Source organism: Cantharellus anzutake (genome assembly GCF_015039405.1).
Source record: "Cantharellus anzutake strain C23 chromosome Unknown EI90scaffold_20, whole genome shotgun sequence".
Lineage (NCBI taxonomy): Eukaryota > Fungi > Basidiomycota > Agaricomycetes > Cantharellales > Hydnaceae > Cantharellus > Cantharellus anzutake.
In genome coordinates, this window is record NW_024066970.1 from 1,016,949 (window position 1) to 1,032,025 (window position 15,077).

At 47.2% G+C, this 15,077-nt stretch overlaps 3 protein-coding genes across 3 annotated transcripts; 2 read left to right on the forward strand and 1 right to left on the reverse strand.

Moving 5' to 3' along the window:
* Nucleotides 1-557: 557 nt before the first annotated feature.
* On the forward strand, nt 558-3,808 carry EI90DRAFT_3055497 (acyltransferase ChoActase/COT/CPT). The gene is made up of 9 exons (XM_039060146.1): nt 558-839; nt 866-1,073; nt 1,170-1,187; nt 1,291-1,356; nt 1,419-1,569; nt 1,633-2,158; nt 2,254-2,756; nt 2,812-2,921; nt 2,981-3,808. Exons 1-9 carry the CDS (start codon nt 764-766, stop codon nt 3,594-3,596), a joined length of 2,274 nt encoding a protein of 757 aa, XP_038916835.1. The 5' UTR covers nt 558-763; the 3' UTR covers nt 3,597-3,808.
* A 73-nt stretch (nt 3,809-3,881) lies between these two features.
* Nucleotides 3,882-4,653, reverse strand: EI90DRAFT_3280663 (NAC domain-containing protein; the record flags this gene model as incomplete). The annotated part of the gene is made up of 3 exons (XM_039066775.1): nt 3,882-3,929; nt 4,001-4,364; nt 4,471-4,653. The coding sequence occupies 3 exons, from the start codon at nt 4,651-4,653 to the stop codon at nt 3,913-3,915; spliced, it is 564 nt and encodes a 187-aa protein (XP_038916836.1). The 3' UTR covers nt 3,882-3,912.
* Nucleotides 4,654-4,787: 134 nt separating this feature from the next.
* On the forward strand, nt 4,788-6,340 carry EI90DRAFT_3289094 (uncharacterized protein; the record flags this gene model as incomplete). The annotated part of the gene is made up of 8 exons (XM_039067147.1): nt 4,788-4,933; nt 4,980-5,293; nt 5,346-5,598; nt 5,656-5,832; nt 5,892-5,901; nt 5,988-6,094; nt 6,153-6,269; nt 6,320-6,340. The coding sequence occupies exons 1-8, from the start codon at nt 4,799-4,801 to the stop codon at nt 6,338-6,340; spliced, it is 1,134 nt and encodes a 377-aa protein (XP_038916837.1). The 5' UTR covers nt 4,788-4,798.
* Nucleotides 6,341-15,077: the final 8,737 nt, after the last annotated feature.

Genomic DNA, 15,077 nt, shown 5'->3' on the forward strand with positions numbered 1-15,077 from the left:
AGTCATATCAGCGTTCGATTCTAGCTGTGGCCACGCAATCCCAGTTCTCGCGTCTTTGTCCAGGACTCCACACAACGCTGATCCAGCCTAAATGGGACACAGAGGCCAAACAGAAACACTGCAAATAGCTGCAGGGGAAAGCCGGACAGGTGGCAGCACTAAATTATAAATGAGTGGAAGATAGGCAATATGAAGGTTGAAATGAAATCGACTGTTATCGGGTCATTGGTCCAGAGGAACGATGGTTCACGACAATGAGCCAGGCGGAAGAAAGCGGGTACTAAGATTTGTTCATAGGTGTGTGAGCAAAGGGCTCATCAGCGGGCGGCAGGGCCGGGAGTCTGATATGAGATAGTGAGGCAATAACGCTCCTATGGCAGCGTATGACGGGTTATGAGGGCACTTCAGGGATACGGCAGCAAGGGTAGTAGCGGCGAGAGCGATCGAAGACGCGGGTGCAAATAGAGTATGTACTTCGACTTGTAATTCCTTCTGGCGCGATCGCCGAACAAGTCGGTTGTTGTCGGAAGTGATGGTTCAGGTGTTCTCACGCCGTACCCGACGTAACCTTCAATGAAACTTCTTAAGGAGCACATGTCCCCTTTCACCGCTCCCCGTATTTGCTCTCCTTCTCTATTCTGGACTGGATATAGAAGGGGAAATACTAGCTCGTATCCCCTATTTGCACCAGGGCCTATCACGCAGGGACCTGCTCATTTCCCTTCAACTCGATCCCTCCTGACTGATCGAATCGCTTGCCATCATGTCGCCTGCTCCAGCAAAGGCGACGACGACGACAACGACGACGACGACGAGCGCCTCAAATGAGGCGATGGACGGTCCTTTAATCTTCGCCCCCCATCAGATGGGGTTACTTTCAAATACCAATCTTCTCTTCCACGTCTCCCGATACCTTGTCTGGAGGACACCGTTCGGAAGTACCTCCGTGCTCTTGAAGGTCTTCAAGATAAACACGAATACGATCGTACAAGGAAGGCTGTGGCAGAGTTTTTGAAGGGAGAGGGACCGAAAGTTCAGCAGAGGCTCCTGGGATATGCTAAGGATAAAGCTAGGTGGGTATTTTCAAATTTTGGCGGGACCCACGTTTCCTGACAATGCTTCTTTCCACTTGAAACGTTACTCCACCGGCCGTGTGCGCATGTGAATAGTTACATTGAGGAGTTCTGGTATGTTCCATCTTCCACAAACTCCAAGTCCCAGATCACCTATATTGACGATTCTCGATGTCATATTGAATTTCTTCGCACTCTGGCCCATACTGCTGCACAGGTATGACAGTTACCTCCGACACAGTGACCCTGTTGTATTAGGTCTCAACCCTTTCTTTGTTCTTGAGTAAGCGATCTCCTATTCCCTTTACCTTTTGATGATTCTGATCCCTTTCCTGTTCGTGTTAGGGATGATCCAACACCATCCCGAGGCTCCCAGCTCCCCCGCGCGGCGTCCCTCATCGTGAGTGCACTGGGATTCATTCACGATTTGAGGAATGGCCTCCTTGAACCTGACACGGCCCGAGGAATCCCTCTGGATATGGATCAGTATTCTAGGGTAAGTCTTGAACATTCCTGTCTTTTTGTTTTCTGACAACCGAATCGGTGTTACCCCATGCAGCTTTTCGGCACATCTAGGATACCCACTGAGAATGGATGTAAGATGAGTGCAAACTCAACCTCAAATCACATCGTCGTCATCCGTCGCGGTCAATTCTACTACTTCGACGTCCTCGACTCCGCCTCGCGACCTGTCCTTACCGAACGTGATATCCTCCGTAATCTCCATGCCATCGTAACTGACGCAGATCAAACGCCTCCTTCGGCAGTTGCTACTTCAGCCGTTGGAGTCCTCACAACCGAGAACAGAAAACACTGGGCTCAACTTCGACAGAACTTGCAGCATTCATCGAAGCGTAACAAGGAATGTTTGGGTGTGATCGATTATGCGCTGTTCATGGTATGTTTGGATGATGCCACGCCGGAGAGTACCGCAGAGCTATGCAAGAACTTCTTGTGCGGGACGTATAGACTTGAAGGGGGTGTTCAAACTGGGACGTGTACCAACCGATGGTACGATAAGTTGCAGATCATCGTTTGCCAGAATGGAGCGGCTGGGATCAACTTTGAGCACACGGGAGTTGACGGTGAGGATCGACAGATCTTTGTTGTTGTTATTCACTTCACCTTCACTTCACACGGATCGTCGTCCTCACATCTTTGTTCCCGGATGTTTCTCTAGGCCACACGGTGCTCCGCTTCGCAGCGGATGTCTATACGGACAACTTGCTTTCGATGGCTCGAAGCATTAACCCTTCTGCCCCGACCCTCTTCAAGGTCACCCTCTCTCCGTATTCCAAATCCTCCAAAAACTACCAATCTACCCAGTCTACATCCAATGGGTCCAACCCTCAGGTTCGGCAATTAGTCACCACGCCGCATAAACTCGAATGGTCTCTCACTCCTGACGTTCTCATCGGAATCCGTTTCGCCGAGACTCGTCTGTCCGACATGATCTGTCAAAACGACGCTCAAGCTTTAGAGTTTACGGGTTTTGGAAAGAGATGGATCACTAAACGGGGTTTCAGTCCCGATGCGTTCGTACAGATGGCTTTCCAAGCTGGTTATTACGGGCTCTATGGGCGCATCGAGTGTACGTATGAGCCGGCGATGACAAAGGCATTCTTGCATGGACGGACGGAGGCGATCAGGACGGTGCAACCTGAGAGTGTCAAGTTTACTAAGGTTCGTCAGGAGTTTGCAAGTTTTACTCAAAACTATTCACTTCAGTTTCGTGTAGACATTCTTCTCAGATGCGTCCCCAGACGAAAAGATAAATGCTTTGCGCGAGGCATGCGAGAACCATGTCAGGTTAACGAAGGAGTGCAGCAAGGGTTTGGGCCAGGATCGGTGTGTCATATGGACCTTGTTGTATTCGCTTAACTTATGGTTGGTATTTGCGCCATAAGTCACCTTTATGCGCTTTACTGCCTCCTTCAGCGTGAGATAGAAGGCCAAACACTCAGTGAAGACGGGGATTCCGAATCCTCTTCAACATCTGGCGAGGAGCCACCGAAGAAATTCCTCCCAGCCATATTCACCGATCCGGGCTGGCATCTCATCAATACGAGCATTCTTTCCACTTCCAACTGCGGTAACCCCGCACTCCGGCTCTTCGGGTTCGGACCCGTCGCTTCAGACGGTTTTGGAATCGGTTACATCATCAAAGATGACGCCATTTCCATTTGTGCCACGTCCAAGCACCTCCAAACGCGCCGTTTCCTTGATACCATCGCTCAGTATTTGACGGATGTATACAAATTAGTCAATATGATCTATCGCCAGGCTAACGAGCGGTCAGGCGCATTTGTGGATCATTCAGGGAACTTGATCGATGCGCGAACGGGTTCTGCGCTCGTGGTGCCTGTTGAACTGCCAGAGGAAGGTGAAGATGATGGGGCTGCCGCCGAGGAAGAGGAAGAAGGCGGGTTGTTGAGTGGATATTCGTTCTTCGACAGTGTGAGTATCGGAGAGGCGTTAACTGGCGAGAGTAGACATGCTGATCATTTCAATGTTTCGATATAGGAGGAGATCGAGAAAGCCGGTAAACGCCATCGAAGGAATCGACCTATTAGAGTTGGTAGGGTACTTCCCTTGGTGGAGTACTGAGTGAATCGATTGAGGTTGTTCCGTCATGTAACCACCCTGTTATTCCCTGTGGGGATGTATGTAGCCAATACTTATTGTGTTAGTGATGAGTGTATCAGTGTGCGAATCGATTCTTGTTCCCGAACGTGTGTTGAGATTACTGTGTGAAGAACATCCAGGGCACAGAGATTCAACAGAAACAAAGTCACTGAAGATTTTTAGGGAGCATAGTACAAGGATTGAGAGGTAGTTACTATGTAGCAGCCATTACTATTGAAAAAATGCAGGTCATTTAGCATGCTAGGATGTTGACGAAACGGCGAGCACTGGAAGGGACGTACTAGCAGAGATTACATCCCCATCCTTCTCTTTTAGAACCTTAACAGCCTTCGCACGGCTGCAGCTCACTTGCTTCATCACTTCCTCAACATCATTTGAGTCCACCCCAGTCTCATCGATCTCGTCAGAATCATCATCATCTAGCTCCTCCAAAGGTGGTGGCTCATCTTTTGAGTCATCGTCATGATCGTGCGAGTGGTCATGAGCGTGGTCGTGATGCTTCTCGTTGGCGGCAGGAACTCGCTGTTGAGTGGCAGCGGCGTGTGCCAGCGCACTTGGGTCCTCGCCCTTAGCCTCCCCGAAAACAATATAGCAATCGCCTGTGGGGTTTTTGTAAACTTCTGGGGACGCAATGACGAACAAGAGCTGTGGAGGTAAGAAAAGGGAAAAGAAAAAAAAAGAATTCAGTAGGAGTTCAGGGGACAAGTAAAATAGATGAGTGAGTGACTATGCAAGCAGGAATTAGACGCACGCCTTTTGGGCGTCGCAGAGTCACCCGAGTAATGCCCGACACTTTTTTCAGTCCAAGCCCTGCGAGCGCCTTGCGCGCTTTGCGTTCGGAGCGGGACTGAATCTTGTCAAGTGCTCCAAGTTCATTGTCAGATCCAAGAGCAACGTCGTCGTGGTCGGAGTGAACTTCTTCAATAGTAGGCATCTAGTAGCACACAAGATGCATTTTTGCTGTGAGCATTGCAGCGCCCGTAGAGGAATGCGGATTGTCAACTTACGGTTGAGATAGATTGGTCAGTTTGTGCGGCAACTGCCGCTGTATTGTTTCGACAAATTATAGTTAGATTGCTATGCGGAAAGCGGCTTCGACTTGCACAATAAGCTTTAAACCTCTGTTTGTTGATGAACATGGGTGTCCTATCAAAATATTTCTATCTCCCCGTCTGTCCAAAAAGCAGACAACCAAATTGGGGAAGCGCATCAAGGTATGCTCCGCAAAGAGGTTGTCTTGCATATATCAATTTTGTGTAGGATCATGGTGGAGAAGTATGGCCTTCTCTTCATGGTGCCGCTTATGCTGTTCTTTGTACACCCATTACTGTACTTGAACAATTACACCTGGAGATGTACAGGAAGGCTTGTCCTGTGACACCTGAATGGATCTTTGATTGCGCTGGGCACAATGAATTGCCATTGCTGGATAGCCGGAATTATGCACCTCCATTACCACTCGTTCGACAACCCATTCTTCCAAAGCTGAACCCTGTTATTGGGGACATTTTAAAAAGAATCCCACCACCACCTCCAAAATGCCCTCAACCTCCCAGCATTGACCAACAGGCACTGTAAGTATATTTCCACACTGGCAGGATTACGAGGTAAATGATAGGATAATAGACAACAGCCAAGACAATTGCCACCCAGGCCACAAGTCCAGGGCCCCCAGAATCTCTATACTTATGATGTTCCCAATGACATGGTGCACAACTACCTAACAGAGGAGGATGCTGCAATGCCACGAGATAGGGGGAGTGAGGAGATTGGTGGTTCTTTGCCATTTCTTCTTTCTGGGCCATCCACCTTTGACCATGGTCCACAGCACTTTCAAGATGAGGAGATGGAGGTCCTAGACACTCTAGGGGGGAATGAGGTAAGTCTAAATGGAAAGTACTGCTCATATTAACTTTACCTGGTGTTCATTTTCCAGATTGACTTTCCTGATACAAGTCAGCCCCTTGCCTCCACATCATCTAGTAGGGAGGTTCTTGATGAGCCAAGTCCTAACAAACTAAGGGGAATTTTCCAATTCTTACTGGTTCTTGTGTCTATGGGGCCAGATGCCACTAAGCAGGGCTTGATTCAGATAAAGGGTTTTCTAGAGAATGTAAGTTGAATTGTCTGTCTTCTATGCTGTAAATGTATCTCACAATAGGCATACTCCAGCACCCAAGTGGTGAGCCTCTTAGGGGGGGGATTGGATACAATACTTCAACTACTGGAGGCCTCTCAGCTCACTGCACTCTTTTATTTGTTCTCCAGGCAGTCCTGCTGTTAGTTTGGAGAGCTTGGAGGCCCTTACTGAGTTCCTGAGGGCTGAGGGTGCAGATCCACCAGTGCCAAAATGGATAGAATTCAGTGAAACCCAGGTAAGCTGAGATTGCCATTATTTAGCCTGACCCTTTGGTTAACCACTCAATCCCTGAGGGTTCTATGCATCCAATATATGAATGGCTACAAATTTTTATGTCCACTGGAAAATATATCATTGAGATTGATCAGGGGGCCACCCCAGGATTGAGATTAGATCAGCTCATACATATGGTAGGCCTCAATTTCCTCCAAAATTGTGGGCTGAATTTTCACTCTTTCAGTCACCTGAATTATACCTATAATCATCCCTTTTAGGTATAAGTTTGGTGGGATCTTCATGTAGCATATACTGGACAAAATTGGTGTTATGGGTTATGATGTCTCCTGGGGCCTGGTTTTAATGTGCATAACATCACAATCATGCATGCCACACCTGTCATTGCATTCCTGCCTTTAGTCACTGCCTTATTGTACTATAATTGGAGGCCTGTACATATATTCCTTTAATGATGACAAACTTTCATCTTGTTAGAAAGGTGGATTCAGAAATGAACAGGAGACTTGTCAGGGCACACACCCTGACTAGCCCGGACCCGGACTTGTGTCTGGACCCACTACACTTCCCATGCGTACTTCCCATGCCACATGCTCCGCACGCTGCATGATCTGGCCCTGGATCCTGCCCTCATGTGACTTCCGGGTATCCCCAGAAGTTTGCCTGATATTGTGGCCACTGTGGGAAGATGAGAAGTTAGCTTCCTTCTCATCTCCTTACCCACAGTAGGTTGTGCCCTGGATAGGGCTGGTTACACCAGAGGTTGTGGACCATAGGGGAGGGTCATGGGGACCTGGGAGTCGTCCCCTGACAAGACTTAAGTGTGAGGACCTTGGCCTTAGTGACTCAGAAGGGAGTGCTGTGCCACTACTGTTTGTCTAAAGGGGTCCTTAATTTTGGGGCTGACAAGGTAAGTCTCAAGGTGGGAATTTCTGGTCACAATTTTAGACTGCCATACAGGTGATTATGTACATAGTCCATAACGTGAACTAGAATGAAATAACACTCAGTCTCGCGGTTGTGAATGCAATGAGAACTAATAATTGGGTATATCTACCTAGAATGAAATAACACTAGGTGAAGATTTAGAATAAGTAAATAATAAAGGTATACCGACCTCAGTCTCGCAGTTGTGAATGCAATGAGAACTGAGGGCATCAGCGAAGTAAACATCGAGCTTTTAAGCATCAATTACTCGAATGTAACAGGAGTGAAAGTTATTACAAATAAAGGAAAGTGAAGCGACCAACAGGTCAGATAAAGGAAGATAAATGTTAAATAAACATATAGTGATAAGACAGTAGAGACTGACTAGAAATAAACCTAACATCAATCATCGGGCATCTCACCGAGATAATGTAGGTCAGGTATCCTTGTGCTAAGCGTTGAACCAACCGTTGCTGTCTTACAACACACCCACTCAGCGATGGGTGACTCAATGCAAACCCAGCTCTCCTCGGAACTTCTCGAACTTGACAATGGGGAGAGCTTTCGTGAAAATGTCGGACACTTGATCGGCAGTTGGGACATATTGGAGTTCCAAAGTTCCGCTTTCAATCTTTTCTCGGATCCAGTGGTGGCAAACGTCGATGTGCTTCGTTTGGGCGTGGAATACGGGGTTCTCAGCGAGGGCAATGGCGGATTGGTTGTCGACAAAAATGGTAATGGGTGAATCAACGGGAATTCCAGAGGAGTCGTAAAGATGATCCAAATAGACTGCCTCCTTACCGGCATGGGTTGTTGCCATATACTCTGCCTCGGTACTCAACAATGCAATCGTGGGTTGCTTCTTGGATGACCAGGCAACCGCAGCCCCACCATAGATGAAACAATACCCAGACATGGAGCGTCGGGTGCTCGAGTCGCCAGCCCAGTCGGCGTCAGAGAAGCCAGTTAGTCCTTCCTTTACCTTCTTCCCATCAAAGACCAGAGCATAGTTGTGAGTTCCATTGAGATAACGAAAAACTCGTTTGATTGCCATGAGATGTTCTTTTCCGGGAGCGATCGCGTGCTGAGCAAGTAGACCCACAGCGAAGGATATGTCGGGATGAGTGCTGATGGAGGCGTACATGAGTGAGCCAAGCATAGATTGGTAGAGGTGAGTGTCGACTTCAGGGGAATTTATTTTGTTTAATTTCAAGTTAGCAGACATTGGAGTGCTCATTGATCGAGCCGTCTCTAGTCTGAATCACGTGAGAATTTCAGTCATGTTGAAGGAGAGAACGAAGGAAGGTCAGTTGGGAGGTTCAAATGAGACCACCACCAAGCTGTTCCCTGGTTCTTTAGTTAGGATGGGGAAGTGTACTAGTATTATTTGTTGTAAATATAGTACCAATCCGAGTGTTTTGGCTAATTCTATTTTTATGGGTTAGTCTAAAGTTTCTGGGAATTGACTTACAGATAAACCGAGCCTTGCAGAGCTGTTCCTTTATTGAAATTTCTTAATTTGTTTAGGTGTAATTCTGTGTAGCGTTGTTTAATTTGGGATTTTAACTTGAATTAAATCTTCTACTTGGTGAAGTTTCAAAGATTCTACTCAGTTAATGGATTTGGATTGTGTCTGGAGTGTCCCTTGAGTTTGTTTTATTTTTGTCTTATTTTATTGCTTGTTTTAACAGTAGCAAAATAACTTTACACTTTGAAATCTGGAGTGTTAACCAGCTCTCCTGTTGAAACATCTACTTAATATTTCTCTCCTTAATTGCTGCCTTTTACTACAGTGGCAATCTTAACTGTATATCACTTTTTCGCACTGGAGTGACAACCAGAAATGCTTGAGAAAAATAATACTCTATTTTCTTACTTCTCTGAGGGGGGCGAAAAGTCGCAGAAAGGGTCTCCCTTTTATACTCCTTGGGTCACCTTCCTTTTTCACGCTCTACCTCCTATTTACAGGATTTATTTACAGTGTATTTTTCTCAAACTGAATAAAAAATGAAATTTTCACGCTATAGTTCTACTGCGCTTTACTGCACTGAACTGCGGCTCTACTGCGGTCAGACTGCGCCTAGAATCCTTATTGTCCTTCCTCGCCTAAGCTATTTTAATGGTTAATTAAAACTTGACTGCGCTGCATTTGTCACAGTTTTCCTATTTCAAATTCCTCATATTTACCATTAAATTTGCTATGACTCGGTGATTCTGAATTCAAACTTCGCATTACTATGCGTGTGGCTGCGCTGAGACCTTCAGCTGATTTATTCCATTTTTATTCAGTGACATTTAGTTAAAATGAGACTTGAAATGGTAAATGAGTGAATTGTTCAGGTTTAAAACCGAAAGAAAAAGTTGCTAGTAGTCAAGAATTACTCAAACAAATGTATTATAGCTCTCCACTTCATTAGAATATCGTTCCCTAAAATTCCCGCCATGGTCCGTCGTAGTTTAGTGGTTTTCATGGATTTTGTTCATCTTCCCTGATTCCCCCTTGTATTATCACATCCTAATCCTCCATATGTATTGTTCGTTGTTATAGTAGGTCGTCCTCGAAGATATCATATTTTTATGTATTTTATTTAGGGCTCTGGACCTCTTGAAGCTGTCTTCCTGTGCATTATCAGGTTTCTAACTTCATGTCCTTGTATCTCATTCATTTCTGGATGGTTTCTCACGTTCTTGGTATCATAAATTTTTATTTATTCCCACCTTTCCAATGGTACTAAAGTTGTGTTCTATTTCCTGGTATTCGTCGAGTTAGCAAAAGTTCGCGTGCACATTTGGTAATCATGTGCATCATTCCCATAGTCGTTCATATGCAGGCGCTGTTTCTGTTTAATTGTTCGGGATTTATGATATGCGCAGGTGTTTATATGTTTCATATGGGCTTCTGTGATTTATTTCAGATTTTTCCCTCATGATCTAAGGTTGTTTTGCACTTTCTGTGCTTTGTTTTGACCGGGCTCTTCCTTATTTGGATGGAAATTGGTCTTCGCGATCTGCCGAAGTGCGGATCTCGGTTCCGATGGCCGGTTCCCTTCGCATTGCCACCCTCACATGTCATTAAACATGATGCGGATTTCTATATTCCCGTCATTGGTATAACTTTACAACGGCTGGACCGTTTGGGCTGAAAATTTGCATAGCTATAGTTTCTTATTTTTCATAATTTCCGTGTAAATTTCGTTGTATGTTTTAATTATGGATCCTTCGTAAACATCGTTTTTCCCCTGAGCTCGGACTTTTGATGTCGCTATTCCCGTTATTGGATATCTCGTTAATGCGTGATCCTTTTATTATAAAAATTTGGGTGGATTAAGATTAGATCCCTTCCTTTCTAATGGGCTATCAAGCTCGTCTCGGTCGTTACTGGTTATTCTTCGTGCTTGCTTTTTAAGCGTTGTCCTCGTCTTGCAGGAGTTTTAGTCATATCTCCATCGTTTATGGATAGTTTTCCCTGTAATTACTTTCATTGGGTCCATTTGGGGGACATCTACATTTCCTATTATAAACACGACTTTGAATTTTGCATTAGTTCCTGAGGAATCCTTGTTCCGTGGTACTTCCATCCTTGGCTATGTGTGCGGATGTGGGAAAGTAGTTTCCGTGGAGGTTCTCTGATTGTTTCTATAGTCAAATCTTGGTCGATTGTCCTAATTCTTTCTTTAATATTTGGTATAAATTCCCCCAAGAATTCCGTCTTGTTGATGCTAAGCTCGAAGTATTTTTGCTAATGTTCTTTCTTTCAATTTATTGCGTATAGTCATAATAATTCGTAAAAATTCGTAAAAATTCATTAAAATTTAGGTCCTTCTATTTTCTCATATCTACTTGTCATATGGGGTTTTGTGATTTATCTGGCATATTTCCATAATGGGTTTCCATAGTGTGACCGTTATTTCTCCTACAACGTACTGGCATTGGCTAATGGTCATGGTTCTCACCATTCGATCATGTGTGATTTCCATCGCGAGAAACCAATGGACTTTGCTGAGGTCACGCATCTGGTAGCGCTCGGTGATTTCCGACTTGACTTTCGAGATGTCGTGCTTAGGGGCAATGACGAGTAGGTCGTCCACATAGACCAGGACAAAATGTGAGTCCTTTCAGCGATATAGGCAAGGATCATACCCTGATTGTTTATATCCCAACGACTTTAGGTAATCATGAAGTGTGCGGTACCACTCGAGTCCGGCCTGTTTCAAACCGTTGTCAGGGTTCAGCACCCTGCCTTAGGGTGCCCCGGACTCCCCACCTACTTTACCCCCTTTTATTCTTTGACTGTTGCCTTGTTGTTGCCTTTGTGTGTTGTGTACACGCGTGCGCACGGGATAGCGTGGGAACTTTCTGAGTGAGCAGCTCGCCCAGAATGTTCCCACGGGTCACAGCCACAGTTCTGGGTGAGCAACTCGCCCAGAACGTTCCCATGCTTACTGGGCACTGCCACCTGGATGTTCCCTCCGGGTCACACTACACAACTCTAGGAGCTGTATAGTTGTGGGCATGTGACCCATTCCTTTATATAGCAACCATGCGGGGAGATGAGACCTTTACCCTTCTTCTCATCTCATGCCCCGCATAGGCAAGTGTATATATTATCTTTCGTCTTACTATACATCTCATGCCCCGCATAGTGTGAGGACAGGTTAGATGGGGGTTGAGGTCAGGGAGCCTCCGAGTCCGAGGCCGGGCCCTGACAACCGTACAAGGCCTTCTTCAGTAGCCAGATCTTACCGGGTGTAACGGGGACTCCTGGGGGTGGTTTAATGTAGATCTCCTCTCAGAGATTGCTGTTAAGATAAGCGGCAATGGCATCAAGTTGATGGATTTCGAGGTCGAGGGATGCGGCGTGTGTGAGTGAGGAGAATAGGGTGTCACGACCTAGCGTTGGTGAGTATGTCTGGAAATAATCCAAGCCTTTTGCAACTAATCGCGCTTTCTTCTTCACTACTTCTCCCTTAGAGTTCGTCTTTTCCACGAAAACAAGATGACTATCATGAACTCTCATACCTTGAGTTCCTCGAATACTCCGCACCGAACAAGATTCTGATGTTCTTCCACAATAGCTGCTGTCCATTCATCTGAGTCTTTTCGGCCCATAGCTTCGTGATAATTGCATGGGATGCCTTCGGCGGAAAGAGCAAACTTGCCAATGTCTTTGAGAATGGCAAAGTTAAGTTCTTCGTCCTGAGTATGATTATCACCCACTGAAGCTTGGTTTGTCCCGATGTCACCCACTGAATCCGAGTTTGCTGGCAAAGGTGCCAGAGATTTGACTCGTCTTGAACCTAGACTCAGTTTCGGGTCCTCGTCAGGTCGCATAGGGTGTTTCCCGGCATTAGGGCGATTCGAACATCGGAGATTTGGAGCAGGTGTAGGAACAGGATCATGGGAAGTGTGAGGGGGATGAGTCAGAGAATCGTTCACGCTCGGTATGTCAGTATCCGTAGAAACGTTCCTATCCCCCCCTGAATCAGCACCCTGACCTTCATCCTTCAGCCCATTTCCCTTGCTTCCAACTTCCTCTCTTGTCACTACTTCAATCTGAACCCTCTCCTTACTATCCACCTCCAAGAATTCCACATCCCGTGATTCCAACATCCTCCACACAACTCTATCATACAACAGATACGCCTTCTTCTCTTCCATGAAGCCAACATGCACACACTCAATCGCCCATGTGTCAGGGCACACCCACCTGACCCGGTTCCACCCGGGCCCACCTGGGCCCACCTCACCCACTCACTGTTAGAACTTGCGGATTCGGACGACTCCGGAAATGGAATCGGAGACTTAGCATGGAAGGACCTTGGCCTCAGCGACTCAGGCGGAGCGCTGTGCCATTGCTGGTTGTCCTAGGGGTCCCTAATTTCGGATCTAGCAGAGGGAAAGTCTCTTGGGGGAATTCATGTCGATTTCGGACTGAGGTTACAAGTTACTAGGTACATTGTATATAAGGAGGGGTCCGGAATCAAAAGGAACAAGGGTAGGACAAAAGGAGACAAAGGGAGATGGAAAGAGGAACAACACCGAGGGTCAAGTGTTTGACTCAATGGTGTTTCCCAAGGGAGGAATGAAGGGCCAAGGCCCAAGAAGGAAGGAAGGAGGATGGGAGTCGGGAATGGCTAGCTGACTGAATAGAAAGGAAGCAGCAGCCCAAATAGGAATGAGGGAGAATAGCGGAATTGAAATGGACAATGCAATAGTTGCAAGGTCCGGAGTAAGTCCGGAAAGTCCGAACTCGGAGGTTAAACTCCGGAATATTGGCAAAGGTAATTAAATGGAATGGGCTAACCAATACAATGGGTATAAGCGGAGGTGGGGTCAAAGTCCGAGGTCGGAGCTAAGACCGGAGGTTCCGGAGACGAGACGTGAACGGGATACCGGAGCGGAGGTCCGGAGTCGGGAGCATAGGTTTTGCGTACTCATCTGGAAGGTGTCGAGGTTGGGGTCGGACCCGGAATGTTCCGGAGTCGGACCGAAGGTGGTGTCCGAGCTGGAGGTGGGATAACCTCTTGGGAGTCGGCAAGGAGAAGGTGACGGAAGGGAAGTAGGGCTCCGGAAGTCGGAGTTCGGAGTTCCAGGAGCCCGGAGCGGAGGTTGGGATTGTATGGATATGACACTCACCCGCTCCCCGCTACCCGTCCTTCCTCCCTCTTCCCCTTCCTCCCTTTCCTCCCTCTTCCCTCCTTCCTCTTTCTCCTTTATTTCACTCTCCCTTTCTGTTTATTCTTTCTATTTACACGGACCACCTTCCCTTGTATCATTGTACTGTTGACCCGTCCGGCTCGGACACCCCGGACGACTTCCCGCTACGCCCAGCATGCGCACCTGCAGCGGACGCCCTCAGGATCCCCCGCAGGGATACCCGGATGGCTGCGGCCCTCTCCGTAGATGACGTGGCACCCGTCATGTGACCCAAGCCGCATGTACATAAATGTACCTGAAGTGGGAACTGAAGAAGTAACCTTCTTCTCACGTTTTCCACTTCAGGTAAGTAGTGTAGTTCTTCCTTTTAATAACAATTCACGTTTTCCACTTCAGTCTAAGTGGCCAGGGACTACAGTCCCAGATCGGGCCCGTCAGTACGCGCGCCCACTTCATCCCCCGAGAGGGTCCCTCCGCCGGGCGCTACAGCCGGGCCCCCTCCACCCCGGACGCGTCCCTGACACCATGCACCCAACTTGGATTGGTACTTCTTGGGGACGTGAGCATATGCGAGGCAACTGAAGAGTCGAAGGGCTTGGAGAGATGGCTTACGATCAAAGTATGCCTCGTAAGGCGTCTTATTGTCATTGAGAGCACAGGTGAGTACGTGATTTTTAATCCAAACTGCATGTCGGATTGCAATGCTCCAGAAGTTTTGAGGTAACTTCTTATCTTGTAGGACCTCTTTCGCGTCCTCAAGCATTGATTGGGCATGGTCATTCAGCATGCGATTAGTACATTCAGCAACGACGTTTTCTTGTGGGGTATAGGGATTGGTGTGTTCGTGGGTGATGCCGTCAGACTTAAGGTACGCTTTGAACTCTTCCAACGTGTACTCACCGCTGCCATCAGTACGAAGGATCTTCAACTTCTTACCGGATTCCTTCTCGGTGTCAGGGCACACCCACCTGACCCGGCCCCACCTAACCCGGTGCCCCACCATCCGCTCCTCCCAACCTCCCCCTCTTTTCCCTTCCCTTTCTTCTTCCCCTTCTTTTCTATTCTCTCTCCTCTTTATTCCTTTCTTATCACACGGACGACTTCCTTTGTATCAATGTACCATTGACCCGGCTGCAGTGTAACACCCCCGAACCCGGACACACCGGACGACCCCCTGCATACCGGACGCTCCTAGGACCTCTTACGGAGGTACCCGGACGGAGGTGGCTGTGTGCTTAGATGACGTGGCGCTTCCCACGTGGCCTTCAACCACATGTATATAAACACAGCCTAAGTGGGAACTGAGAAGCAACCTTCTTCTCACATTTCCCACTTTAGGCAAGTAGCTTACACTTCCCCTGATAATAACAATAACACATTTCCCACTTTAGTCTCAGTGG

Coding starts and splice junctions, on each gene's coding strand:
- EI90DRAFT_3055497 (XM_039060146.1), top strand. CDS start 764: ATGTCGCCTGCTCCAGCAAAGGCGACGACGACGACAACGACGACGACG. Junction 840..865: donor CTCAAATGAGGCGATGGACG/GTCCTTTAATCT, acceptor GCCCCCCATCAG/ATGGGGTTACTTTCAAATAC. Junction 2,757..2,811: donor AGAGTGTCAAGTTTACTAAG/GTTCGTCAGGAG, acceptor AGTTTCGTGTAG/ACATTCTTCTCAGATGCGTC.